This window comes from Macrobrachium rosenbergii, chromosome 29, assembly GCF_040412425.1.
Source record: "Macrobrachium rosenbergii isolate ZJJX-2024 chromosome 29, ASM4041242v1, whole genome shotgun sequence".
NCBI classification, from domain to species: Eukaryota; Metazoa; Arthropoda; class Malacostraca; order Decapoda; family Palaemonidae; genus Macrobrachium; species Macrobrachium rosenbergii.
Genome location: NC_089769.1, coordinates 7,989,102 through 8,016,594, shown reverse-complemented (window position 1 = coordinate 8,016,594; position 27,493 = coordinate 7,989,102). Strand labels below are relative to the sequence as shown.

General features: G+C 34.9%; 1 protein-coding gene across 1 annotated transcript in view; it reads left to right on the top strand.

Moving 5' to 3' along the window:
• The window catches only part of LOC136854573 (1-phosphatidylinositol 4,5-bisphosphate phosphodiesterase classes I and II-like), a 513,384-nt gene that overhangs the window by 477,236 nt on the left and 8,655 nt on the right, over positions 1–27,493 (top strand). Inside the window, 3 exon segments of the mRNA XM_067130940.1 lie at positions 9,618–9,647; positions 22,582–22,753; positions 25,693–25,865. Coding sequence (XP_066987041.1) covers positions 9,618–9,647; positions 22,582–22,753; positions 25,693–25,865 — 375 coding nt within the window.

The following is a 27,493-nucleotide window of genomic DNA, read 5'->3' as shown; positions in this document are numbered from 1 at the left end:
CTGAATGGTCACTCTTAGATCAGTCTGCTAGACATAAGAAAGTAAGTGTCTGGGACTTCAAGACCATGAATGAGGTTTGATAGGTGTATAAAAAAAATGCTTTATGATACATTATTCCGAAATGAGAAAATTGGAGGAAGATTATGCTAAAAAAGTTGGACAGTTCCAAAGAAAGAGGACAAAGGGAATAGATGAAAAGTAAACACTTAAAAAGAAAGTTTCTTGAAAATAGATGGGATGCTTAAAAGAACCTTGATGTACATGTTTATAGCTATATATATTCATACCATTTCCGTTGCCTAATGTGCAAAAAATCAGTTCGTTACAAAAGCACTTCATAAGGAATAAACAAAAATAGTCAACATATTACCAGGTCTTCTTGCCTTTTACCTCTCAGATTATGATGTACCACATAGGGGAAAGATGTACTCTCACTTCCACAAACACAAGTAAAAGGGAAATCAAAACTAACTTTGAACATGAAGAGAACTTACCTCAGTATGAGGTAATTTTTCAGTCCTGACCCTTTCACTTTCACTTCCAGATTGATTTTCTTGTTCTGTAACTCAAGAGGGAAGCCTTTTAAACAGATGTTTACTTCTCACAATCATAGTTCTAAAAATTACCACAGTATGATTGCAACACTAGGTTTTCCTAGTAGGGATAATGTGTAGCTACAGGGCACATATTACGAACAAGACTTGGCTGTTACAGCTTTTATTTTTTTGGGCTGGTAGGGGAGGGGGCTGCTATTTCGATGGTATGTTTGCATAATAAAGAGGCTCTTTTAATGCCATAATGTATTCATATTAGTTTAACATACCTCACACATTACTTCGTTTGTATTCAAGCTCTCATAGTATGTGAGTGGACTGTATTTAACAAAAGCACTAAAATTTACATATATACCACAGTTTCTTATTGCATTACTTGTAAATTGTGACAGGGGTGACAGATACGTATTAACTGGACTGCAAGTGGGCTTGCAAATTGATGATGATCTTATTTTGGCTATCAGATATTGTAAATACATAAATGAATTACTGTATATCTCCATTTGCACTCTACGAAACATTACTTCCTCAGAAATATTGTATGTACAGAGCCCATAAATTATATTGGAAATATATTTTGTCCATATAATTCTGGTACTTTTTTGTTATGTGTACTGGAAAACCTTTATGTCCTTGTCTCCAGGTTGATTTTCTAAGCCAAAGGTTCTCAGGACAAGTCTGACTGACCTGGGAATCTTTTGCCTCTGTCCCATGTGTTAAAATATTTAATATCCTAAAAGCTTCATAAACATTAACCCTGTTCTCATTCACATCTCTTATCCAGATTCTTCATACCTAATCTTCAGTAACACTTTCACAGCATGACAAGTAACCCACCATTGGACTATGCATTTTTTATATATAAGATCTTGTACACTATATTACCCATGTGAATTTCTTGTTCTTGCTGAAATGGTGAACATCGTCATCTGTGTTTGCAAACTTTTTAAACATTAACACTTTTATGCTTTCTCATTTTCCACTTTTTTAGCATTCAGTATTTTAGGTATGGAGGTCATCTTTTCTAAGAACAGTCAATATTTGAATCAACAAAGGATTTAGAGGGCTGAAAACTTTATCTGTACTGTTTGGTTACCATATGTTGCATTTTTACCGAAAAATGGAATGATGGGTTCTCATTTGCCCTTAGAAAAAACATTGTAAGTATTTCATTCCATATAAACTACCACAAGCTGTGCTGCCCTTCATCTATTTTGCAATTTAGTCGGACAGTTACACTGGTATAACAGGAAGATGATGTTTATATTATGTTTTAAAGACATGCATAATGTTACAGTGACTCAATTGGAAGGAGGGTTAACATTTGATGCCACCACATATTTCGTCCTTATGTATTTTTTTTTGTGGAAACTTTCTCAAAATTATTTCACAGTATGTGGATTTTTATCATAGTATTTTCCATTCAGTCTTCCAGCTTCCTCTGAAAATCATATACATCACACAAGTTGTCTGGATGCTAGAGTCTTGACCTATCTAAAATGATGGCCTTGGAATGTTAGCTGGGAGCCCAGCATGTTCTGCATATTCATAACATCCCATCCATTCTACACAACAGAGCACTTTACAGTTTTATTCTTAATCCTCTCTACCTTGCTTGACCTTAAAATTCCATGTATGTCTTAGCGTTAGCATTTCATCTGCTAAGATATGTGCAGGGGAAGTTCATACTTTGACACCCAGAGGAATGAAGGTCAGGCTAGGCCATGCTGATTAGGCATCACAACCATCATTACAGGTTGCTGGGAGTGCTTCAGCAGTGTAAGAGCTTCCAGGTGCCAGTCCTAGACTGTGATTTTAAAGGAAAAATGTCAAAAAGACAAAATACTATGAAATATTTCATTTCTTTGTTCATCCTGTATGAAAATTGTCTGATTTGGAATTTTTCATTCTTGGTCTCATGATGTGTGGATTTGTGGAAATTTAACAATCTAGAAGGAATATAAATATTTATACTAATTTTTTGCGATATGTAGTTTGTGTCATTATAAAGTACTGAAAGTCAAAATGTTGACTTGCAGAGCTCTAAGACCAAACTCCAAAATATGACAAGTTGTCAAGCAAAATTCAGCATATATGATTTTAATTTCTAATTTCTTTTTTCGTTAAAAAGACTTGTATACAGAAATGGGATTTGTTATCATTAACATCATTTAGGAGAGAAGCCTTGAGATAAAGACTAAAGTTCTTAATTCATAATGAAGTCAGTATCCTGTTTAACAAAGGTGGAAAGGTATGTTAGAATGAATGTTATGTATACATCATTGTTAGGAGGAGCAAGAAATGTCCTGTTAGGGATGTGTGAAATAAGGCACTTACTCTTGTGAATTTATCAGGTGTGACATGATTCAGTAGATGTACAATGACAATGCCCATCCGCCAGATAGAAGCTGTATCTGTGCTTTGAATGTACAGGAGTAGAACACATGCAACAAAGCATGGAATAGATGATTTATACCACTTCTTCTGCCATTAATCTTTGTACAAGGATTATTGCTTTTAGCTCTGCTTTACCAATAAAAGGACTTGCTATCACATATTGCACAAAATCAAAAGTATTTGATGTTATATAAAGGAGGATATAAGTGTAACTGAAAACATTTTTTATTGTATCAAATGAAGCTAAATGTTTACTTGAATACAGAGTTTAGGAAAGTTCACAAGCAAGAACATGTCATTAATCAATGGCATATTTAATTGCAAATTTCCTAGCTAGGGATACTATGAATCACGTTTAAGTGTGGTAAGGTAAAATGTTGCCTTAACTGGTGTGTTTTATTATAAATGAAGATGAAAAAAGGTGTGACAACATTTACCTTTCTAAAAATAAGACCCTTTATGCAGACTATATTGCAGTGAACTTTGAATTGGCTGTAATGAAAACTGTTAAAAAGCTCAGAATTTTTGCTTCTCAAGCTGCTGTGCAAGTACAGTACTGTACCGAGAGTTCTCTCCTGATCAAAAACTATAATTAGATAAGGGACAGTCAAGAAAAAGATGGAGTTTAAAGTGGTCTTTTAAAACATTTGAAGAAATTTGGTCTTAGTACCATTCACTGGTTTGCAATAGCTTGCACTGAATGACCTCATAGGTCCCAGCACTTGGCCTTTGGCCAAAATTCTATATTCTGTTCTAATAGCTTACCAAACCATTGCAAAGCTGACACAAATAATTCTTGAATAGTTCTGTGATGGTGTGTGTGACCAATTGATAAAATGTACAATAACCTTATCTTTATAAGACAGAGTGTGTTTTTCATACAAACTCCCTAATCATATACAGTATTGCCCTATTTCTATGAGTGTGAAATTCTTAGTCACACCAGCTTGTATCAGTCAAGGTTGAAAAGGGCCCTGCAGCACAGGACCCCCATCCCAACCTCACTTTTCTGCCTTTCAAAAGATCCAGAGCCATGTTGCTGGAAAGGGAGGAGGGAATTTACTCTTTATGAAAGAAAAAATGTTCTGTGCACAAAGGGAGTCTTTTTTTTTTTTTTCACACAGCTCCATTAAGAAGCTAGCCAGTAAAATGACAAAAATCTTTATATAATTGAATATGGCTGTAATCCATATACTGCACCAGGAATAAATGACTTCATGTAAACAGATTTGATACCCAGTCAGAGTTCCCGTTTTTAAGGACTCTTCTCCAGCTGTGTCTGCCTGGAATGGCTCAGTTCATAAATGGTTTTGGAAAATGTTTGTGGATGGATGCTTTTCCTGACTCTGTGTTGAGTTTGGATGGTTTACCCATCCAGTGGGTATGTTTTACAACAATTAATCCTCCAATACTATTTGCTTAACATGAATGGAATTGATATTGTACAAAACCCTTGTAATAATCTTCAAACCTATACAGTAAAGAATAAAATTAAATTTATTAGTGTAAGTTATAAATTTTTTCATTTTAACATTTCACTCTCACAGTAACTGAAAAACATAAAATTCAATCCTTTTAGATTTTGAAAAAATTTAATGCCATCAGCCAGATAAAACTAGGCCTAATGAGTATGGGATTTTAAACTGGTTGTACAATGATGGAGGAATAACATTTTGAAGTTACCATACACAAGTTAGTTTTTGAAATACAGACTTAGAAAGTTGGAAAAGTATGACAGCATGCTCATGCATTGCAGTGCTACATGGAAAAAGGTTTCCAGGGCACATAGCTAAACTTTGGTGTTGGTGTCTAGTATTGGTGGACAGGGGGGAAAGAGGATTACCTTTAGTCAATTTTTACAGTTGTTTTTCGTTAAACATTATTTAAGAGAGAGCAAAAGAATTGTAAACTCTTAGGGAAAAATTGAAATCTCTGGATTGGTAGCAGATGAAGACAGAAATTATTAGATTCTCTGTAACATACTATGAGGGGGAAGGTATCATAAGCTTGCTCCCACCATGCACTAACAAAAATCAACATGCTGTAAGCAAGATACCAATGAAATGACACGTTAAGAGAAACCCACATGAATTTGATGCGGAAATGAATGAAAAAGATGACAGCACATCCAGAAAACTCAAAGAGGCAATCATGATAAGGCTGTGTCGTTGGAGCTATTGACAGTCACACAGAAAATGTGAGTGCAGTTGGCACCTTCAGCAGGACTGAGCATGTGCTGTGGGGTCTTTCTCAGTCTTGATTGGTATAAATTGGCATGACTGGTATCACCAAATCCATGGAAATAAGGCAGTGATGATAATGGGATTGTGTGAAATAAACCGTAGGGCTAATTGAAAGCATTAAAAGGTGAATTTTATTATTGTAACATAACTTACCATGAAGCATTTACTCATAGTTTATAACCCTAGAATTTTGCCCAAAGTTGTCTTTATCTGAAGTCTGATATTTATATTATAATTATAGCTTTCATAATATTCATCATTAACATGTATTTGTCCGTTTAAGTTGCACTTACATGAATTACATGCTAGCTTTTTGATTTGGTCATTTGTTTGCAGCATTTTGACTTTCAGTATTCAGTAAGGACACAGTCAAAATTATAAGCCTCCAGGTTCTTGGCTTAGATTTGATAGTTTTTCCTATAATGTGAACCACTATATCATGCTAAGAAACAACAGTTTTTTGGGGCATTTAGATTCCATTACTGTGTTGGATATTATTATACATTTACATGTTACTATACAAATTTACATGTAACAATATTTTGTTTTGCCATCATGACATGTTATATTGAAAAATTGTTGTTCAACTTCTGAATAAACACCAGAGGAAAATAAACATACCGAATAAAGGAAGGATCAGATTACTTATAGAATTATGTTACTTTGATATGAAGGAGTAATATTTACAATTATTTTATACTTTGATATGAAGGAGTAATATTTACAATTATTTTAAATGAAAATACATTTTTTAGTGGAAAGTGGAAGTAGCATATGGTTTGTAACAAGTTTTATTGTACAAGACATGTTTTAGTAAAGGCAAAGTTAGAGTGTTCATAGTTGGTAAGTACTTACACAATCTTTACTACTTCAGAGAAATTCACATCATTTTTTTTATATGTTACTGCATTTAAAGAGTTTGAGGCAAATTATATCAAAGACTCTGTAGGAGAGAGAGATGATAGGTTTCTGTATCTTCGACTGGTGTCTTCTCAGGTTAAAAACACCCCAACCATTCATAACATCCTTCTAATAGATTACCTCAGTTTCATTAACCATTTTGGTCAGGAGATAGTGGACAATGCTTTCTCATTAACATAAGGTAGTTCTTTAGAAGGGCAAGATCGAAAGGCTTTCTTCTCTCTGTATGTATTGATTACTTCCACTTTTATATATTGCATTATTTTGGCACTGGGAAGCATTACTTAATTCTTGTGCATTTTTGCATGTGCATGTGTGTATCATTGTTTTTGTATGGGCTAAAATATTTCTTTCGTTCACAGCAAACATAGCTGTTACATCACTTCTATTAAAATATCTTAAAGGTTGGATTTTGTAATTGCTTGATTCTTAAATACTTGATTTTTTGGGGGGAACATTGAATGAAGTTTTCCATTGGTGTTGTTTGTAGTGTTTGTGTTTGATTTTAGTGCATACGGTTTTCAAGGGGTTGATATTAATGTTTTCCTTGCATTGTGCCTTTTAGCATGTTACTGGCTACTTAATTTGGGTCATGAATGCTTTAAAAAAAAACACTTGATAGCTCTTATCTTATGTAATGCTATTTTTGTTTGAAGAACTAAAGTTTATGGCATGTGTTTATTAATTGTATTTTGTTAATATGATTTTGCCAACCCTGTTTGCAGATTATGGCATTTGATATGTATTTCATTGAAATTTATATTTTGTGGGAAGTGGATATTAATCAAAAGAAATTATCTCACTAGATTTGAGCAACCACATGGTTTAATATTTCACTTTCTTTCCAAGGTGAAGAGAACATTATACAGTGTAGAAGTAATGCTCATTATTATTGTTATTTTCTGAATTAAATTGAAGGGAATATGGCATGCCAGACGTCTCTCTTTGGAGGTCAGATTTCATGGATTTCAGTTTATTTTAAATATGACAGCAATCTGCCTTATACCAATTGGATCTATGGCTTGATTTGATTATGGTATACAGTGTGGGTAAAACAAAACTATAAACTAAAAGACTCTGATAACAATCATCTTGCCTCAGGTGAGGTTGAAAAGTCCATCCAGCACTCCAGGGCAGTCAGTGACATGGAGCTGTTCAGCTCCAGCATACTCATCCAAATAACCTAGCATGGCCCCATAAAACATTTCCCAGAATATCTTCATCCTTGGTTTCAGCATCATGTATTGTGATGCATATTTTATTCATGACTGTCATTCATTTTTTGCTCTTTATCTCTGTAGCTTACAAGTCCATAAAGAGTTTTATACACTTTTCAGAGGCTCCTAAGTGAGCAATTTGTACCCTGCTTAATTAGATGCCATTGATTCTTCTTGTTTTGCCATCCATAAGATTGATTTGATGACTTGAGTACTGTTTCTCTTTCCCCTTTAACTTATGGGACCCTTTTCTGTCTTCATAGTTTCACTATTTTCTGATGTATTCCTTCTAAAGTATTCCTTCAGGTAACCTCGTATTATGGAGGAAACCCATTGATGTGGGTTTACTACTGTTATTAAGTTTGCCTCCTCTCAGGTGGAAAATTCTCCTTAACTCCCACTCTTCTCTTCTCAAGTGGAAGTAGGGCTGCCAGTTTCCTTGCTCTTTTGCTTCTCATATTGCGTGACCCACTATTATTATCCCTCAGTTTGCTACGTGCAGTGCTCATTGATATACCAGCCATCTCTTCTTCTAACTTGTTACACAGGTTTTCTGTGTTTATTTCATAACAGCATGTGTTAACTTTTTAGACATCAGTATCCACTAGTCAAACGGGGCCAGTCCTGCACCTTACTACATGTAATTATAGTACTATATACTATACAGTAGTGCTTTTTTGATACAAAGATAGTCTTTTATGATTCATTTTGTTCTGGCTATGATAAAGCATCAGTGACTCTAGTAATGAGCAAAATCAGGGAAACTCAAAAGGAAAAATGGAACACTGAAGAGATTGGACCTACCTGCAGAAAAAGGCTAACAGAACAAATCCCAAGGATTCATTTTTATTGCTTCTTTTCGGTCACAAGTTCATCAAATTTAGGCTTTGTATTGGCCAGAGCCACCCTCATGTCGTAGAGCAGGCTACCTTCAAGCTGATTCTGGGCATTACCAAAAGACTTGTTGTTTCCAGCATCCCCTAAAGTTGATTTCAGGGATCCCATGAGTGCTAGTACGACAGGTTAAGAACTGCTGGTTTATAAACAAAGCACAAATAGAATAGCATTCTGTTGCTTATGGAAATATCAGATCTTATTGGTTTTTATCCCTTGTTGCTACCCTAAAGTCTGCCATTCAAGCTGACTATGCATATGGTTAAATCCTCTTTGTATGTTTGGTGGGTCACCATTTGTTGTCAGAACTGTCATTTTACTGGCCCCCAGTGCTCTAACATCATTCCATATTCCAATTCAACTTTATTTTCTTAAATATGATGGAGAGCAGACCCATCTAAACTTAACTTAGTTTTTCTTTCGGATAAAAATGCAATACAGCACCTAGCAGGAGTTAAGTATGTTGGTTGAAAATGATTTCATTATCTTTAAAGTTGACAGGAAAGTGAGTGCCTATCTTTTATTTCTACCATTGAATTAATAATTACTGTATTGTTATTTTTTTTATTTTGAAGGATTTTCCAATGTCCATTTTGCCTAATCCTTGGAAAGGAAGTGAAATAGTATTACCTTTGATGTTTGTTTGAGTCATTATAAGAAAAAGGAAAAGTATTCAGTAATATTCAAATGAACTTGCATACTCAGTGTGTGCTGAATGTGTATATGTCAATAAAGATATATGTGTCTGTGCATATTTATAGGTTAAAGGTACTAAACCATTTAGTTTTATTCCAGCATGAAATTATATACTGTACAGTACCTGCAGTGTTGTGGGTTCAATTCCCACCAAAATATATATAATTTCATTGTGGTTTAATATTTAAATGGGGTGTAGTTTCTTTAATACATGTATGTATGACTGCTATACATATATTATTATGCATATACAGTATGCAGGGTAAATATAATACATAGATTATCAATACATATCTGGTTTTGTCTTCATAGGTAATTAATACATGTAGTTTATATTTCTCTTGAATGAAATATAATCAGAATTTACTGCTACTCACTCATCAGCATTTTAGCTTATATATATTGCATTTGAGACTTATAGTTATTAGTGCTAAGCAGTCTTGTGAAATATTCAGCAAAGTATTGGCAGAAAATAGTAATTCAGTATTGTATTGTTTTTGTTGCTGAAATGGCAAATTAGTAGCATGATCATAGTTACAATGCCAATATCACTGCTATCATCAAATTTTATATTTGTGTGTTTTTGGGTTCTTATTATACTTCCATTTTTTTCTTTTTATTTTTTTTTTCTTTTTTTTTATTTTACCTCTGGTATAACGAACTGAGAGAATTGATGTAGCGCTTTTTCCATAAAGTCTGCTAAGAAATTGGACACTTCGTGGAAGGTGAGTCTCAAAATAAATTCTTCTTCAGTTTGAATCAAAATAAATGTCATTTCATTAAGTATAGGTAGAAACAGAAAAAAAGTAGTAACAAGGATTAATCATCATATTAGTAAAATTTTGGTCTTAATTAATGAACTTGTGACAGCTATTTTATAGAAAGGTCTAACATTCACAAATAATGTTTTATTTGCACTGTACAGTACATAGTATGGATTCTATGTAGATTTTATGCAGATCAGTACATTTTCAGTTCATGCTTAAATTTGTTTAGTAATAATCAAGATATATCACCATTATCCATTTTATTGCTATTCCATTGAATTAATAGATAACATATTTCAAATTGCATTATCTTTTAAGGTTAATTTATATAAGAAATTAAATGAAACAATCTTTTTATGCAATTAAATTATATGAGTAAGCACATTCTCTATATGCTTTATGGATATGCATTTACCATCAACATCATCATCATAAATATTTATGGTGTACGTTAGCTCTTCCCTTTATGGAGGTAGTTTTTTATATGCAAATATACACAAGTTAATATCTTTGTATATATAAGTGTTGTATGTAGTGTTAGATATATTTAAAGAATAGGTAAGCGTTTGGAGGGACCAGCATTGTCGTTGCTTGTGAGTAGTAAAGACAAGCCAGAAAAAGTTGAAAGATGGTGTTTTATATTTTTTGTCTTGGTGGACTCCAGAAAAATTTGAGATGCAATTAAAATCAAAATTCAACTGGAACATAACATTGTTATCTAAGTCACTGTTATCGAAATCGCAGTAGTGTCTGTTGAATTATATTTTTTCTAGAAAAAATAAGCAAAGTAAGACTTGATGCCCACTGGTTTTCAAAGTAGTCACAAGAAGTAACTCAGCATTTTAAGAATTACTAGAAGATCCACAAACTTTATAGCTGTGTCCGCAGTCTTGCTTGTCATAAATCTCACTGAATTCTAGACTATTCAGAGACCATCTGCCTTTGTGGAATAAGAATATGGCTATCCAGCGGTAGATGTTAATAACTGATACAGCTGTGGCAGCTGTATATGTATTAGATTAGTAATGAGTAATACATGCAAAGACATCCATGAGATGATAGCTAACAGAATTTCATAAGAACTTCCAGATAAAAACAATGGAACCGTGTCAGTCAGTTTCTGTTTTAGCGGTCTGGTTAAATTCTTTTCGCATTAGTCATAATAATAATTTGTGGTGAAAGGTTTTATTTTGAAATTATTATCAGGGATCTAACCATTTTGCTGCTTATCACCTTCAGCTTGGATCTCCCTGAAACTAGGGGGAAATGATGCTGTAGCAAACAAGAGCTGTTTTAATCTTCTCATGCTTACATTACCCTTAATTTAAATTTATTCATTATGAATCCACCCATTAATCATCTGTCGCCTTACTGCTGCATACCAAGCCTCAGAATGTTTGGTTCTCTTATGATGTCTCTTTCTGTCATTGAAAATCTACCATTTGTTGGTTACTCCAGAAATTATTGTGTAATTGTTGCCTTTGCTTAATATTAAAACTGGTAGGTATCAGCTTTTTCTATCACAATGTAACTGAATGTGTTTCACAACTGGTTTTTTAAAAATCCAGTTTTAGCGACTGAAAATGCTGAGATACCTTCACTGCTTGTAACTCATGCAAGAGACACTGAACTCTGTCGCTTATACATTCCTGCAACTCTGCTGTTGGTAAGCTGATTACTTGCTTGGTGGTTGGATTTTTATTTTAACCTGTTATGACTCAAATGACATCAGATGATGTCTTGCATATTTCATCCTGACAATGTCATTCATATAAAACAAAAAAGTTAACTATGATTTTTTTTATGTCAGTTAGTATTGCAATGACATCTGGAGGATGGTTTATCTCTGTCTCCCAACAAGTAGGGCTTTTTAATTTTCCTCATTTTTATATGCAGTATAGGATATGAAATGTAGTATATGTCTACATTATTGTTAAGGAATTTTACCATATTTTTTTATGGTGCAGCAAGAAAATCCGTAATATTTTTTTTATGGAAAACATTTATTTCTAAAAAATTAAGAAAATTTTGTTCTCAGCTAACTCCAACACCGATTCCAGCTGGCACTAGAAGGTTATCCTAATGTTAAGACTGAGGGTTTGTTATAAAAAATACAAATTAATTTGATAAATTTGTCATTTTCACTATATACTGTATAATTATGTTGCTTTACATTTCAGAGATAGCAGAATAAATAACAATTATTTGGTTGCAAAATGATACCAAATCCAGCATTCTATGATGAAAAGTAAATTTGCAACACGCAATAAAAGAAAATTATTTGTAAGCTCATAAGTGGCAAGCCAGAATGTAGTGTGTTTTACCACAGATGTAATTTGGATACACACACACACCAATTGGTCAATATTGGTGAGGAAAACATTAGTTTCAGGTGAAAAATAAATTTTAATTACTTAGTTGCTCCAGGTTTTTATCGCCTTGGTAATATTTATATATTTCTATTATTGAAAGAACACTTTGATTCAGTGCAGTTTATTTCTAAACAGTCATTACAGTATTAAGTGGCTGTAAATACTGAAGGTAAGCAGTTAGCTGACAGATTATTAGTTAAAATTAGAATTGTATGATTTATAATTTTGGCGCTCACACGGAAGATAAATTCTAATATCACTATTGCGGAAGGTGAATTTGAAGTTAACTATTAGGCGTGGATACACACTTAATTGCTCGTAAGAAAAATAGCAGAAGTATGTTTTAAAAGAAAGCTTAGTAAGTTAATGAGAATGTATTTTTATAGGCCTCTTTATGCTCATTATTGCTTGTAAGCCTATGTGCATAAATTGTTAAAGTGAAACTTAGTTAATAAGAATTTTATTTCTTCTATATGTTGTTTATTTTGATATAAGTATTGTGGCACATAATTCACCAGGCTTAGAAGAAGCAGGAAGTAAAGAAAAATACTATTATTACTTTATTTAGATGATCATAAGTGATCCATTTGACAGATGGCAAGCATTATTTGAAGTGTCAGTCAGTGCATTGATGTTGAACACTTGATTGTCCCAAATACTGGAGAAAAATTTTTGATATAAAACAAAAAATTTATATTCAAAATTAGGTTTCCTACAAAATTAATTTTATATTAGATAATGTACAAATAAATTAATTGCTATATTTCTGCAAGCTTATTCATTGAAATTTTTAAAAATTAATTTTAGCAGTAGAAGTTCTTGCATATTGAACATCTTTGCGCTAAACAAAACTCTTTGGGACAACCTGAATACTGTATATGATGAGAGATATTTCTTACAGCATTGCCATAAACCATATACAGGTACTTTACAATATATGGCATCAGTGAATCATATATTAATACATTTTGACCAAATAGGTAAAAAATTTTCTGTGCTTCAGGTGACAGTTAGTGTGTTTAGAATGATATATATGCTTTGCGTGTTTAGAATGATCTGTTAATCATTTAGACCGTACTTTTGAGGCTTTGTGCATTCCAGCTTTCCTTTATGCACCAACTTGTTATGACTGTGAAGGAAAAAGACAGTCCACGATACACTTCCATTATCAGTCAGTCTGTTGATTTTCAGTACTTTGTTCGTCCTTTCAGGATGGGTTATTTTTCATACAAGTAAATTTTGCTGGGTAGTTCAACTGTGCAGGGTAACAGGCTATCTTTGGTTGTATGTTCTCAGCTTTATTTTCTTCATTGACTACTTTTATTTGCTGCAAAGGGCTGAGTACATTTTCTGAATTAACTCTTCTGTTGTGTTACAGTACCTTCTAGTGTCATTTTTCATGTTTATGTTGTTAAGTATATTGTGCACAAATCTCACTTCATGATGTTCTCTGTCTTTGTCTTAAGGAATTCTTTGTTATAATAATAGAGTGATTAGCTAAGTTTCAGTATACTTGTGTGGGTGTAGTGTTAGGTTTGTAGCTTTTTTTCTGTTGCTAAAGTCCTTCATCTTCAGTCGCTTATCTAGCAGGGGTCAACTATGTTTACCGCAACAGACTTACTCACTGTATAAGTATGAGTTGGTTCATTTTTCCCCGAAGGAGAGTTTACAAAAGTGGTCCCCTCAAGACTTTGTTCCATCCATCTCTTATTTGTCTCTCTTAATATTTGTCTCTCTTAATATAATCTAAGCTTCTCCTATGCCCATGTCTTCCATTGTTATTCCTTCACCTTTGTTGGGTCTCCTACGGCCTGCAAATCTTTTTTTTTTTTTTTTTTTTTTTTTTTTTTGTCAGCAAAAATTTACCTGGTGGTCATTTTTCTATCCAGGGACAGTTGATGTTAGGTTATTGGATTGTCAGTGAATTAATTCATTTTGATCTCAGATCTTTGACCTCCTGCCCTATTGGTGCTTCCTCCTCCTGTGAGGTATGCAATGCCTGCTAGTTCTATTTTTATCTGCAGTGACACCTACTTCTACTAAACTGTCAACTGAAGCTCTGTCTTCAGGATATACCTTGCCATCATCCTATCCCATGCCTTTGACCATAGCCATGGCATTGATTTAAGCCATGCCATTCACTTAAGCTGTACTGTTGATGATGCTGTCGCTTCATTTGCACTACCACCTTCCAAGTCATGATCATCAGCTTCATCTTTCATGCCCCAGCTACACAAGATATACCTCTCCCAGATCCTGGACTCCATCCATTACTTTACTTGAACAACTGCCTCATCTTATGTCTTCCAAGGAGGTGCTGAGGAGACACTGGAAGTTATTCTGCCACTGTGTTAGTCCTTGGGGTTACAGGTCAACCAGAATCCAAGCTCTTCTCTTCCTCTCTTCCCTTGTACTATACCCTGACATGTGAAGTGACCCTGTTCAGGAGTTAGTATGGCCCTATAGAGGACAGGATCCACTCTCTTCATTTTGCCATCCAGTCTTTCCTGTGGTCTCCTTGGCCCATGGCCAAGTCTTGTCAGGTGGTTATTGGACATTTGGTGTTGTTGTAGATGCTGGTTCCTCATGGTCATGTTTAGATCTGCTCTCTTTAGCTCCAGCTGGCATCATGGACAGGGTTCCACAGAATCTTCACTGTTGGGGCAAGAGGATCAGAATCTGTAAAAGTGCATCAGTCTGGTTCTGCTGGATCCCAACATGATATTTTAAGATGCTTCAACTCAGGGCTTGGAGCTCTTCTTTCAGAACATCTAGTGAGGGGTTGGTTGGCTGAGGAGCAATGGAGGCATAACAACTTAAGAGTTACCAGTCATCCTTTTCAGCCTCCAAGCATTCATGACCTCTTTCTGGGATGAAGTGTATTAGTTATAACTGATGACACAACCACTTTTACCTATCTATGGAACCAGGGAGTGACGAAGTTTAGGGGTCACTTGGTTTGTTAGTCATGGAAAGACATAATGAATGGGGAGCCACAACATCATTGCACATTGATTCATCTTGGGAATTTGGAATATTGTCATTCAACTTGACCCGTAAGCTGGTTTTTCTCTGCTCTTGCCTCCTCCAATTCAGTCATTGGTCATCCACTGACCTGTAATTTGCTCTGAAGTTTTTTTATAAAGACTAAGGGTTCAAGAAAGCATGACTCAGTCATGGCTTCCTGCACTAATGCTGTTTCGCTATCTTTGGGTGTGAACTTGCTTCTTGGTAAGGGTTGTCAGATCATATCTTCATTTAATTCAGGCAGTACCTGGTTAATGGCAGGTTTCTATTCCTGGCTTAGCGCTGCTAACCGAAAATCACTGATAACGGGAAATTGCCAATAATTATGGTAATAAATGGCATTTTTGATGCCGTAAGCACTGATAAAACGCTTAATGGCACCATTAACTGGTTATAGGTGCCAATAAACTGCTTACCGATGCTGATAAACCACTTGCTGATGCTGATAAACTGCTTACCAGCTCCAAAAATAGCTTACTAGCACCAAAAATCTGGTTATCGGCATTGCTAGCCAAGCTCCGTAACACCAAACTGCTGTTAACTGATGCCGCCAGTAAGCAGGGACTGCCAATCTGTGGCTCACTGCCTTTCTGTAAACAGGCACTTTGAGATACTGCAGTACTTTGTAAAGGTTTTATCTATGTGATATCACTGAAAAGTCTTCAGATGTTTTTTTGTTTGGGACCAGTCATCACAGTATGCCATGTTTCACCAGTTGGGAAGGATCTTGGTCATTCATTCTTGTCCTCTTCATTATTTTCATCCCTCATGTTTGTGGCACACATTACAGGATTGGCTGTTTGGGTATCTTGTCCTCACGAGGTGCTTTTCGAGTGCTGTGTCTTGCACTTTCATTTTGCGTTGAAAGTACAACCCATGTCTTTACTATGAAGCCACCACTCTGCCATGGTTGAGTATAAATCTTGTTTTTTGGGTTCTGTTTGGCCACTCTTGGAGAGGGTAGCATTCTGTGTTGTTTTCTCTTCTTTTCATGTTGTCTCTTGTATGTCTTTATCCTTCTCCCTAGATTACAATTTAGGCAACGTATGGTTATTGGATTTTAAATGAACAAACTGTGTTTTTACTTTATGAAACATGTATTTTGTACTAAACTAACCCATTTCTCATAATATTTAGTGTCCTCCTCCCTACTCTTCAAGCTGCCAGTGGTTATGGTATGCAGAGTAATTTCTTTTTCCTTCATGATCAGGACAAGTTGATTCAGTTGTAAGGCTGTTTTTTGGAAGGAAACCAATTGATAATGCATTAGTATGAAAATGTAATTTCTGTAGTTAAAATATTGTTTCTTTTGTTGTAAAAGCATCACACATGTTTGACTCTTTAATTCTTACTTTCGTCCTTATTTAACTGCGTACAGTAATATTGTTTTGTAGCAACTCTTAATTTATTCCTTTGGGTAAGACCTTCTTTGGTTGCTTGGCAAGCATTAGTGCCATAAGCTCACAAAAATACCATGCACAAGAGCATAAACCTTACAAAACCACTACAGATGAGCTTTCTTGAGAGTTCAGAATGCACACTTGAATGGAATGAAGAGTTAGTGGGCTGAGGGAGAGTTAGTGTGTGTTTTCCTTTGCCCTCTTCAAAATCATGTGACTACTGTATTATTACCTAGTTCTATCCCCCAACTCTTCATTATTCATTACACAACATGTTTATTAAGCCTGTCAGCATGGCTATAGTACTGAGTGAGTTTGCCTGGCTGAGCGAGTTTTTGAGGTCCCTGAGATGACTAGTGATACCCCCAATGCCCTTTAAGTCCAAGTTCAGCCTAGATAGGGAAGTGGGTTGGGTGAGAAGGGCTGGGAACAGGGTGACATAAAAATAACTGAAAACGACAGATGTTAGTGTCTAATCCTTAGTTTTCAAGCTCTCTGAGATGAATAGTGACACTCTCGATGCCCTTTAAGTCCAAGTACAGCCCCAACAGGAAGTGGGGGTGAGAAGGGGTGAAATATAAAATGTCAAAAAATGCTGGGCAGTGTAATTGAAGCAACTATCTTAACAGGAAAGGGAGAGAGTGAGAGGGAGAGGAGGTGAGAGAGATATAGTAGAGGGGGTGTAGGAGAGAGAGAGAGAGAGAGTGTTTATAGGTTGTAAGTCAGAGTTTTCCTGGGCAGCACCAGGTTGGTTAGCTAGTATATATGTATATATATATATATATATATATATATATATATATATATATATATATATATATATATATATATATATATTCGACATCTAAATGCAGTTTATTATAGAAGTTTGCATTATATTTTGTATGTATACTAGGATAAAAGTACAGTACATATGAATATACATACTGTTGGAAAGGTCCATTGAAACCTGCAAAAAGGTGGAACTTTTTTTGTATGAAGAGGATATGCACTTAATAAGTCTTCATTTTAGCAGAACATCTGATCTGAATTATTTCAAAATGGGAAATAACAATCATGTTGTTTTGTTGTCCTTTTGATGAGGCTTAACTACACATTAAACTTTGTACCTTGCGTATTTTCATTTGAAATGGATCAAGATAACAGTAGGCAGATATTCCTAGGCAGATAATTAAATCAGTATCAAAACTTTCCTTTATAAAGGTAGACTTGATTATGTCTCTTTTAATATTGTAGAGAAATTCTTAGCGCCTATCCAATTACTAGCAAAATTGCTATCTCTGACCTAAATAAAAATGCGGAAAACTGCCCTTTTATTTTGTTTGTGTTGTAAACATAGTTTATGCAGCTGAATTCTCTTTTCCAGTGACTTATCAGTTTGACCAACAGAATTGGTAACAGGTATTACAAGGGATTGTCAAGAGTTCTTTATCAGTGCTTTTTCAGTGAGTTATTGTTCTTAAATGCCATATTACAGTAATACTGAAGTTTTAAGCGTGTAAGGGCAGCACAAATAAGTTGTTTTGGGCTTTTTTTTTTTGCCATTCTCAATATATCTAATACAGTACAGTGGCGGATAATGGGGGCCAGAAACGCGAAATATAGCAGCCCTCCCATTGGGAGGCATATACTGTATATACATGGTATATATTTAAAGGCTTTATAGCCTTCCCACACTGTTATTTGCACTTAAACACTGTATTACTCCTATCACAGTAATATGCATAAAAAAGATCGTCCCATATTTGTAATGTTTATTCTGAGAATCAGCTGACTGAAGCTGCTCACTACTAACGAAAGAATTAGGAAAATAATTTTTTAGTTGCTAAAAGAACAAATTTATCAATGAAATTATTTTTAATTCTGTACATAAAAGTTTATTACAGTAATTCATATTTCTAAGCACAGTCTTGTATCCTTTACGTATGAAATTCGGATTTTAATTATTTTTACAGTGATTTAAGATGAAACATCAACAGTGATAAGATGTACCACCACGTGCCTTGGGTCAGTCGGTCTCATGGAACATGATGAAACATCGCTGTTTTCCGCAATATGGCTGGCGATATGAATGTATTTTTAATTTTAATTTTTGATGAATATTTCTGAAAAATTGATGCAGTGAAGCATCTTTTGTTTAATTTCATTTTGTACTGAATTATATGTCATAATGCAATGAACCAACAGTACTAGCAGATATTAATAATTATTAATGGAATTAATGAAATATTTGGGTCTTCATATATCGCGACTATTTTTGAAATTTCCGAAAATCGGCTATATATTTTCTCTTATACATATGGAAAAAATAGTCGTGAATTGATAGTCGAAGGAGTATACAGTATCATGATATTTAAATTTCTTGCTAGTATTCCTAATGTCTGTTTCATCCTCAATATATCCAGGGCAGAATACATGGAACACTCATAAAAACACTGATTTAAACACTGATTTCTTTATTGGTGTGGCCTGAATAAAAATTAACATACTGTATGTAGAATTATTAGTGAGATTTTTGTCGTATATATTATACATAATTGAAAGGAATAGATCAGAGAAAAATACCAGGGGTAACATAATTACATTTAATGTATTAGGCAAAAACTTAGTTATCACAATAGGGACAAAAAATACAGATGTTTGTGGACCTGGGCTTACTAATTTCTGCTAAGTAAACATAGCTTGATAGTGGCCTGACAGGCATTATGTAGCCACCTAAAAAGAGGAGGAATTTTTTTCTTAAACTCCACAGATCAGCTAACAAAATTTTGTCCTATTTACAGAAAAGAGATAGATATGCCACCAGGCATATTATATAATTATATATATATATATATATATATATATATATATATATATATATATATATATATATATATATATATATATATATATATATATATAGTATTTATTTCTATATTGTGTATGTAAAATTAAGATTCAACAAGATTATATTTTGGCAAGACAAATGCGCCTATTGATTAATACTCAGATACTCGGAAAGAGACCAGTTGTTGTGGTCCCTTTGCTGTATATATCTTGCCTGAACTTTATTCACTGATATGAATTGATTGTCTTCATATTGTATTTTATGGCAATGAACTTGTTTGCAGTCATATTAAAAACTTATACATAGTTTGTATGTGCCTTAGAATGTCTTTGGCAAAACTTTGTAAAAGTAGTTCAGCATGAACTGTAGACTGAAATTACTATAGAAATCTAATAGTGTGAGATGTGGTCCCAGTATTGCATTCACTGGATTATCATACATACCAGAATTGATAAAGAGTTCAGATCATTGTCAATGTTTTGCTCGGTGTTATACAAGAAATTAGACTTGGGAAGAATCGCGATACTGAACAGGGTACTCTATTTGCATCCTTTGAGGTTGGAAAGATTTTTGCGTATCGTTTTTTCCTTCATGAGAATTGATTATAGTTTTTGATTAAGAAATATCATATTAGTTCCTCTATGCATATTCCTTGATAGGAGTTTATGGTAGAAATCTTAGGACATTAAGAACCGATCTTGGTAACAAGTCTGTTTATACATGGTTTTAGAAACTTTTCGTACTTTTCATATATATGTAGTATTTTATGATTAAATTTTAGAACTATTTAGCATTAAGTATGTATTGAACCCAGTTACAGTTTTTTGAAAAAGAGGGTTATTTAATATATTTTTTTCAGTGTTAATAGTGTGTATACTATATACAGTATCTAAGTTTTATGTTGCGTGATGAGTACTGACATTATGTGTGGTTATGAAAAGTTTGGTATTTATAACATAACATCTCCAAGTTAACTACATCTGTATCACCTTAGTGAAGTACTTAGGTGTATGTTTTCATTGACACTTATATTGTCAAGGTAAAATCTCTTCCAATCTTCACATTCACATATTTTTACATCTCTTTTCAGATATGATAATACTGTACACCAAATTCGTGACAGTAAATCCGCTATTAGGATATGGCGACATTAGGATATTATAAGCATTGTTTTTGTCTGTACTCTGCTTCATTGATTGGAATGACCATGAACTGAGTACACTATATTTATTAATTTAGGATTTGGGTTCGATGATGACCAAAACTTATAAAATCTTAGGAAACACTTTCTTCTCTTTGCATTGCTACTTTAGAGAATAAAATATTGTGTTCAAAATGAATTACCCCTGAAATCAAAAAATGCAATTTAATATCTTCACAAGCACAAAAATAGATCATTTCACTACTTCCTATGAATTGTTTTTTCTTGTAACTGGTGTAATTTTACTCCTTTATTTTGCGTCATGAATCGCGTTGCAGCTAGAGACTAATTTGCCTTAATGGATTGCACATTACATTTAAAACAACAGAATTAAACCATCAGCCAGATGTTGTTAGTTAATCAGCTTGCACCCCTAGAGTGTAACAGAAGCACGATCTGGTGAAGTACTATCTTTGTCCGCTTATAATATTCTGTTCTGATTCATACCAGACACTCTTAGTGTCATTATTATTATTATTATTATTATTATTATTATTATTATTATTATTATTTAATTTTTTTTGTATTTCATACATTGTCCCCTTTCTTGCTCTCCCTCATCGTTTGTAGTAATCTTTTATGATTTATTTTTCACTCTCTTACTAGAACTTTGCTGAGTGTGCACTCCATTATTTACAAGTTTTCCAAAGTAAACCTTTACCTTCCAACTTTCCATATGCTTTATAATTTTATATCGTACTGTACCTGTTAAATATTGGATCTTGAGTTGCATTAGTTTATATTAAATTTTGTACCTTGAGTTGTAAATTTATCACTGCATATTTAGATTCCTTAAGATTTTACCTTTTGTATTGAGACTTTTCCTTGAGCCATCTTCTCCTTCCAGACCAGTTTTGCATTTCTTTTTTCGTATTTGTTTTAAGGACAAACTTTCTAAGTCTTTATGCACCTCCTCAGTGAGAAGGCACATTTATAAGGGGCCGCTTACTGTTTCGGGTCACCCTCTGATCCTGTATTTTGTTGTTAGAACAGCTCTTCATTGAGAGTGTCCACTTATTTAAGTAGACCCAGGCAGGAGCAGTCTTTTTCTTGCACCACATGGTGACGATGTATACTTTTCTAACACATTGATTGTGTCCTGTTACTGTTGGGCTAAGCACTGGATAAATGTTGTTGTCCTTGTCATTGTGTCTTCAGGAGTACAACCATTCTTGGTCTGTACTATCAAGTTGCTGTTCATGCTAATTCATGCTAATCCCACACATAAGCCACACTTTTTATAACTAGCAGTTCCCAGTGCAATGTAAATTCATTTTTAGCTTTTTTCATTTCCTCCCATTGTTTAAGTTTATATTTGCTTTCAATTTGAAGCTATTGGCTGAGTGCTGGAATTGGAGCTTTCAGTCCCAGCTAACAGCAGGATAGTGCAAATTATTATTCAGTTACTAGGGAAAACTGCTTACCCTTTCTCCTTTTTGCAATTGACTGTGTATTCCTAAGTAGTGTGCAGCAACATGTTTGCTGTGAGGCCTTGCGTTTTCAGCCAGTGAAGACCTTTCTGGGCCGTATATTTAATAAGCTCTAAGAGAATAAAGGTTGCATGTTATTTGATGAGCCCTAAGAGAATAAAGGTAGCAAATTAAAGGCAAGGTTAGTAGTTTTCAGGAGTTAATCCCCAAACATAATCCTGATGTACTTGAAAGTCGAATATAATTTTAGGGAAAAAATTAGTCTCTGGCCAAAATGCTTTTGTTTGCAGAATTTTTTTGTTATACAGTAGTAAATTTTTTTTTGTGCTTCCCTTTCAGCTACATGCAGTAATTCTTTAACTTTTATTTCACAGTGCTTGGAGTACTTCAGTCAACACCTGAACTCTATAGCTCTTATAATCTAATTATGCATTACCTTTCAGATGCCAAATACAGTATAGTTGACTGATAGATAGAAAGTTTAGCAAATCTATATCTGAAAAGCTTGGGATCACATTGCTTTGGTTTGGAGGAGTAATTATTAGGTACAGATTTGAATTGTATAGCTTACTTTGTATTTATCATATGGGTGAGGCAGTTCTATGCATAAAAAAACTTTGTTTAATTTTCAGAGAACCATCAGGGCCCGTTAAAAAGGAGGGCTCACAGGAATTAAGTACAATGCAAGAAGAGCTTGAAGAAAAGTTACAAGAACTAGACAAAGCTCATCAGGCAAGTCTCAATGAACTGATGCAGTCACAGTTAATTGGAGAAAAAAAACTTCAAGAAAAATACCATGAACCTGTAAGTATTTAGATGCTTTTCTTGTAGGTTACTTAAGATTTTTTAGGGGAGAAACTCCTGACTTTCAGTTGCTGATAAAAATAGTTTTAGTATTAAGAAGAAAGCATGTTGGAGGTCTCTCTGTCTTTTTTTACCAAAAGAGAAGGTTTTTTTCTTTTACTCTTAGTGCTTATGCCTCTCACAGTTGGCATTGCGTCAATAGTGTCTCTGCGTAATACCCGGCGTGTAAGCTGGATAATGTTGTGTAATTGCCACAATATTAAAATACACTCTGCTCTAATTAGTGCCTTCAAAATCTTTCAAGTTGCAACTTCTCAAGGCCTGTTGGTCCTGGGAAATGGGTAAAAAAGTGTAGTGTATTAGTGCTTGGCCCTCCCTTTACCACAAAAATGTCATCCAACCAACCTCCAACTGTCACACCAGTGACCCTGGCACCTAACAATACCTATGCCTCACACACAAGTTCCACACTCAAATACAATTGTCTTTACTTTATGCAGTACCAATCGAACCGTTCTGTCGTAGAGCCTGTTTTACAGTTTGTCAGTGCAGCCTTCTTCAGTGATGAAATTAATGTTGCATACACAGAATGCAAAGACCTGATACCAGATTCCATTCTCCGGAAGTGATCCACGAAAATCTTATCCTCTCTCAAGAAAATATCATATATCACTAAGTGGCTAAGGACCTGCTCGGTGGAAATCTGCCCCATTGACCCTTACGCTCTACCTCCAAAGGGGCCTGCTGACCTAGGCCTGCCCGCAGTGTACCATACGGCAGCAAATGCCTCCCAAGCAGCAACGTTTCTCTCAGAAAAAATTGAGGAAACAAAAACAATCTTTCACTGACCTGGGATGTGATCAAAGGATTACAGGAATCATTCAACAGTCTTAAAACTGTGGAAACAACAATCTTTCACTGATCTGGGATGTGATCAAAGGAGTACAGGAATCATTCGACAGACTTACAGCAAGCCACCAGACTCCTTTGAAAGAGGCATCTGTTATTTCCTTGCCTCCCAGCAACTCAAGAAAAGTGGGGGTGCGACGTGAGGTCGAGGTGACCATACCCCCCCAAGTGGAAAACACCCTCTCTCCCATGGATGAAGCAATTTCATCACCCATAGACCTATCGGAGTGGACCAATGGACTCCCAAACTCCTCTCCCTCTCCAGTACCTTCAGTGGAAGATAGATCCTTAGTCAAGATCACCAGCCCTCGTGAGTCTTCCGACCCTATCTCCCCTACAACCCCCATCATGGATGATGATGGGAATGATCATGAGGGGATTGGCAGCTGGCAGACTCAAATCAGTAGAAAGAAGAAAAGAGCCTCGCGATTACCCGCTGGACCGAAGCCCAACAATCATGAATCACCTCGCCCAAAACCTGAGAAGAGATGTCACATTGTTATTCACAATTTGCGGTCATCAGTGAAGATAGACACCATAGTAGAGTCAAGTTTCATTTGTAGCGTTAATTAGCACTAGATTATATTCTCTAGTGGATTTAAAATGCCTATATATGTATACCATACACCAGAGAACTTCATCAGGAGTAGAATGTTTTTAGCGTAGGAATTTTTAGTAGGCACACATGCTCTTCCGCAGGGTTCCAGTTTCTGTGGAATTTATTTGCTTGGTCTTTACATCTAAGCAACATTGTTAATATAGAAGACGTAGGTGTGTTATTAGATATGATAGCATATGACTAACCTGTAGTAAGGATGGCTGAACAGTCTATGTAGTGTACAAATGGTGGGAACTATTGACAACTGAATGGAACATTTCATGAGCCAAAGATGGGCTGATAAAGAATGGTTCCTTGTCACACTGGAATTGCTATGCCAGATCCAAGTAGAGATGGTTAGAGGTTCATGATAGAAAGAAGCGAGAATAAGAGGGATAGTCTTCCCCATTATTTCTGAGAATAAATACCATTTAGATTTAATTGTTAGGACTTTTAGGACTATACCAAGTTGGTAGTTCATTTTAGTAGTCACCCAAAATAGAAAGAAAATGAAAGGACATATGTTATTAAATGTACTTTAAATGGAAAAAATAGGCAAAGGAATTGCTGAAAAGGTTGACAGATATGCAAGCAAATCAGTCACATGAAAAAACTGAAATATGAGAGAGGGGTAGCAAAGTCATGGTTAAATATTGAAGGGTTATGGGGGAATATTTCATTAAAAAAAGGCCAAGCGTCAAGAATGGTTACACCCAAACTCAATTTATAAATATTGTCTCAAGAATAAATATTATGACACTGAAACAATACACCTAGCCCCTCTAACTGCATGATTGTGAATTAGGAATGTGAGTTAGAAGGCAAGCTTAACTTGACTGCTGAAAATAGAATACAGTAATACAATGCATGGGGGAAATTCAAAGGGCAAATGCTAGCACGAGAACAAGTAGCTCAAGAGGAAAGTTAAAATAGACAAAAAAAAAAAACCATCTAAAGAAAGTTTGGGAGATAGGAAAGGATGGGGCACATCCCCAAGGTGCTGACATGGCTAGATTATGTAAGTTAGGCTGAGTTGCATGAGACAGTATAGAAAGGCCTACAGCAGTCAAGCCATTTACACCAACTTTGTGCTAGTTGTGCTTCAGTAAGCTGGTACTCAGATTCATGGTCACCAGCCACTGATGAATGGTATTTTGAAGGCAGTGTGCTTCTGGCTTTGTAATCCAACTAACTTATCACCAGAAACTAAATAATAGTGTATCACGCAATTATTCATATGCTATGAAATGGTTTTTTTATGTATCTTACTGGTTTCATGAGTTATGCAGAAATTTTATGGCTCAATTATGTATCAGTGGTTAGCAATAAAGAAAGTCTGTTAGCAATTATTCTTTGTTTTTCTTTTATTCTGTATCACTCTAGGAACAACTCAAGACTTGACAGTAAAATCAGTTTTTTATTTCTCTTTCAGATTTTTACCGCTTTGGATAAAGCTATGCGAATGTCCCAAGCAGCGCAACTAAAAACTTTACAAGCCTTACACGATAAACAGGTAGAAGATATAAAACGAAGAGCTGAGGAGCAGCACAGAGAAAAAAGAAAGGGCTTGGGAAAGACGACAAGTGATAAAGAAGAATTAAGTAGGTTAGTAAATCTCCAAGATGAATGAATTACACTTTGGGGTTATGCTCTATCTAAAGTAGTACTTGACTAATGAAATTCAACTACTTTTTATTCAAAAACTTTCAGTTGTAGAGACCTGCCATCACCATTATTATCATTTAAATTTTCGTAATGGTATTTTATTTTAAGGAGTTATACTTCTAATAAGTGAATGGGGGCCCTCCAGTCCCCTGTATCTTTTAAACATTATTCCTGAATTCCATTCTAATTCAGGTACTTGTCTGTGCACTTTCTCCACATTGTTCTCTCCTTGCCTACTAGTTGACATCTTGTTATTTCCACTTCTCCAACTGGTCTTATTTCTTTCTCATCATGTGCCCAAACCACCTTAATCTCTGAGATCTTTGAGGGGTAGGATAACTGGTGTATTCATTCAGATAGTAATACAAGTTGAAAAATTGCCTTGAATATCTTGTATGGGTCACTCAAAAGGAAAATATCCTAGCTTTTTGGTATTTCAACAGGTGGCTGTTTTTGTAGATGGCCACAAATTTACTTATAATTTTATGCAGTCTGGCATAGAGGCTGAGTGAATTGTCCCGTTAAACTTATTTTGGTTTCTTTTGAAATGTTTTAGGTTATGTTTCTGAATATTTACGATATAAAAGCCTATGATGATTTTTATCACACTACAGTCAGTAAGTGTAAACTTGCTTTTAATCCATTCTCTATGACAAACCTTTCATCTCCAGTTTTTCCCGTGATGATATAGTATTGTAGTGTCTTGAAGTAGTCTCAAGTCTCTTGAAGTCTGTTGAAGCTTGAGGCTAAATTCAGAGGCTAGTGTAGCCTAGTGTAAAGTTGTAACACTTGCACATTTCAATACATTACTTGATACAGTCACATGGAGGAAACCCTTGACATAATTTTGCAGTGGGCATGAGGTTGTTGAAGCAGTACTTGGCCACATACATGTCCTGCTAGATAAGAGGCATTTTACATGCCGGAGGTGTTTTTAATGTGTCATATGGTCCATGCTTTCTGGCATGCTGACCATGTTGCAGTTTCAGGCTGCTGGTATATTTTCCTTTTACCTTGATCTTACCGTTCATTCGTGTTTATAATACCATTTGAATGAATCTGCCAAAAAATTCACTCATCTGTTATGCTACCTGAGCACCACATCTATCGGCTGTATCTTATTTGTACAGTAATATAATAATCCCAGCTGCCGCAAAGTCATTAACGTTAGCATTTGTAATCACGTCTAGAATCTTCTCTATATTTTGTAGAAGTGTCCATGTCCCCGCTGTAAAGAGAAGCATGGATTTTATACATGAATTGTAAAATTTTCCTTAGTTTATTCCCCAATTTAGAAATCTAACTGGTTGTCACTATTCTTTTAGTTCTGTCCTTTCAATTTCAGCATCATAATTAAGTACTTAATCCATCTGGAACAGCACAATGCGCATCACTTCTGTGTTAGCTCTTTTTAGACATCGCAGCCCATTACATAAAGTTGCATCTACCTATACATCGTAAGACTGGCATTTCTCTCTTTCCGGTCATCATAAACAATTCCACTCTCTTCTTTGAAACATATTTCTGGTTATTCTTCCTGCTCTTATTATTATTATTATTTTTATTGG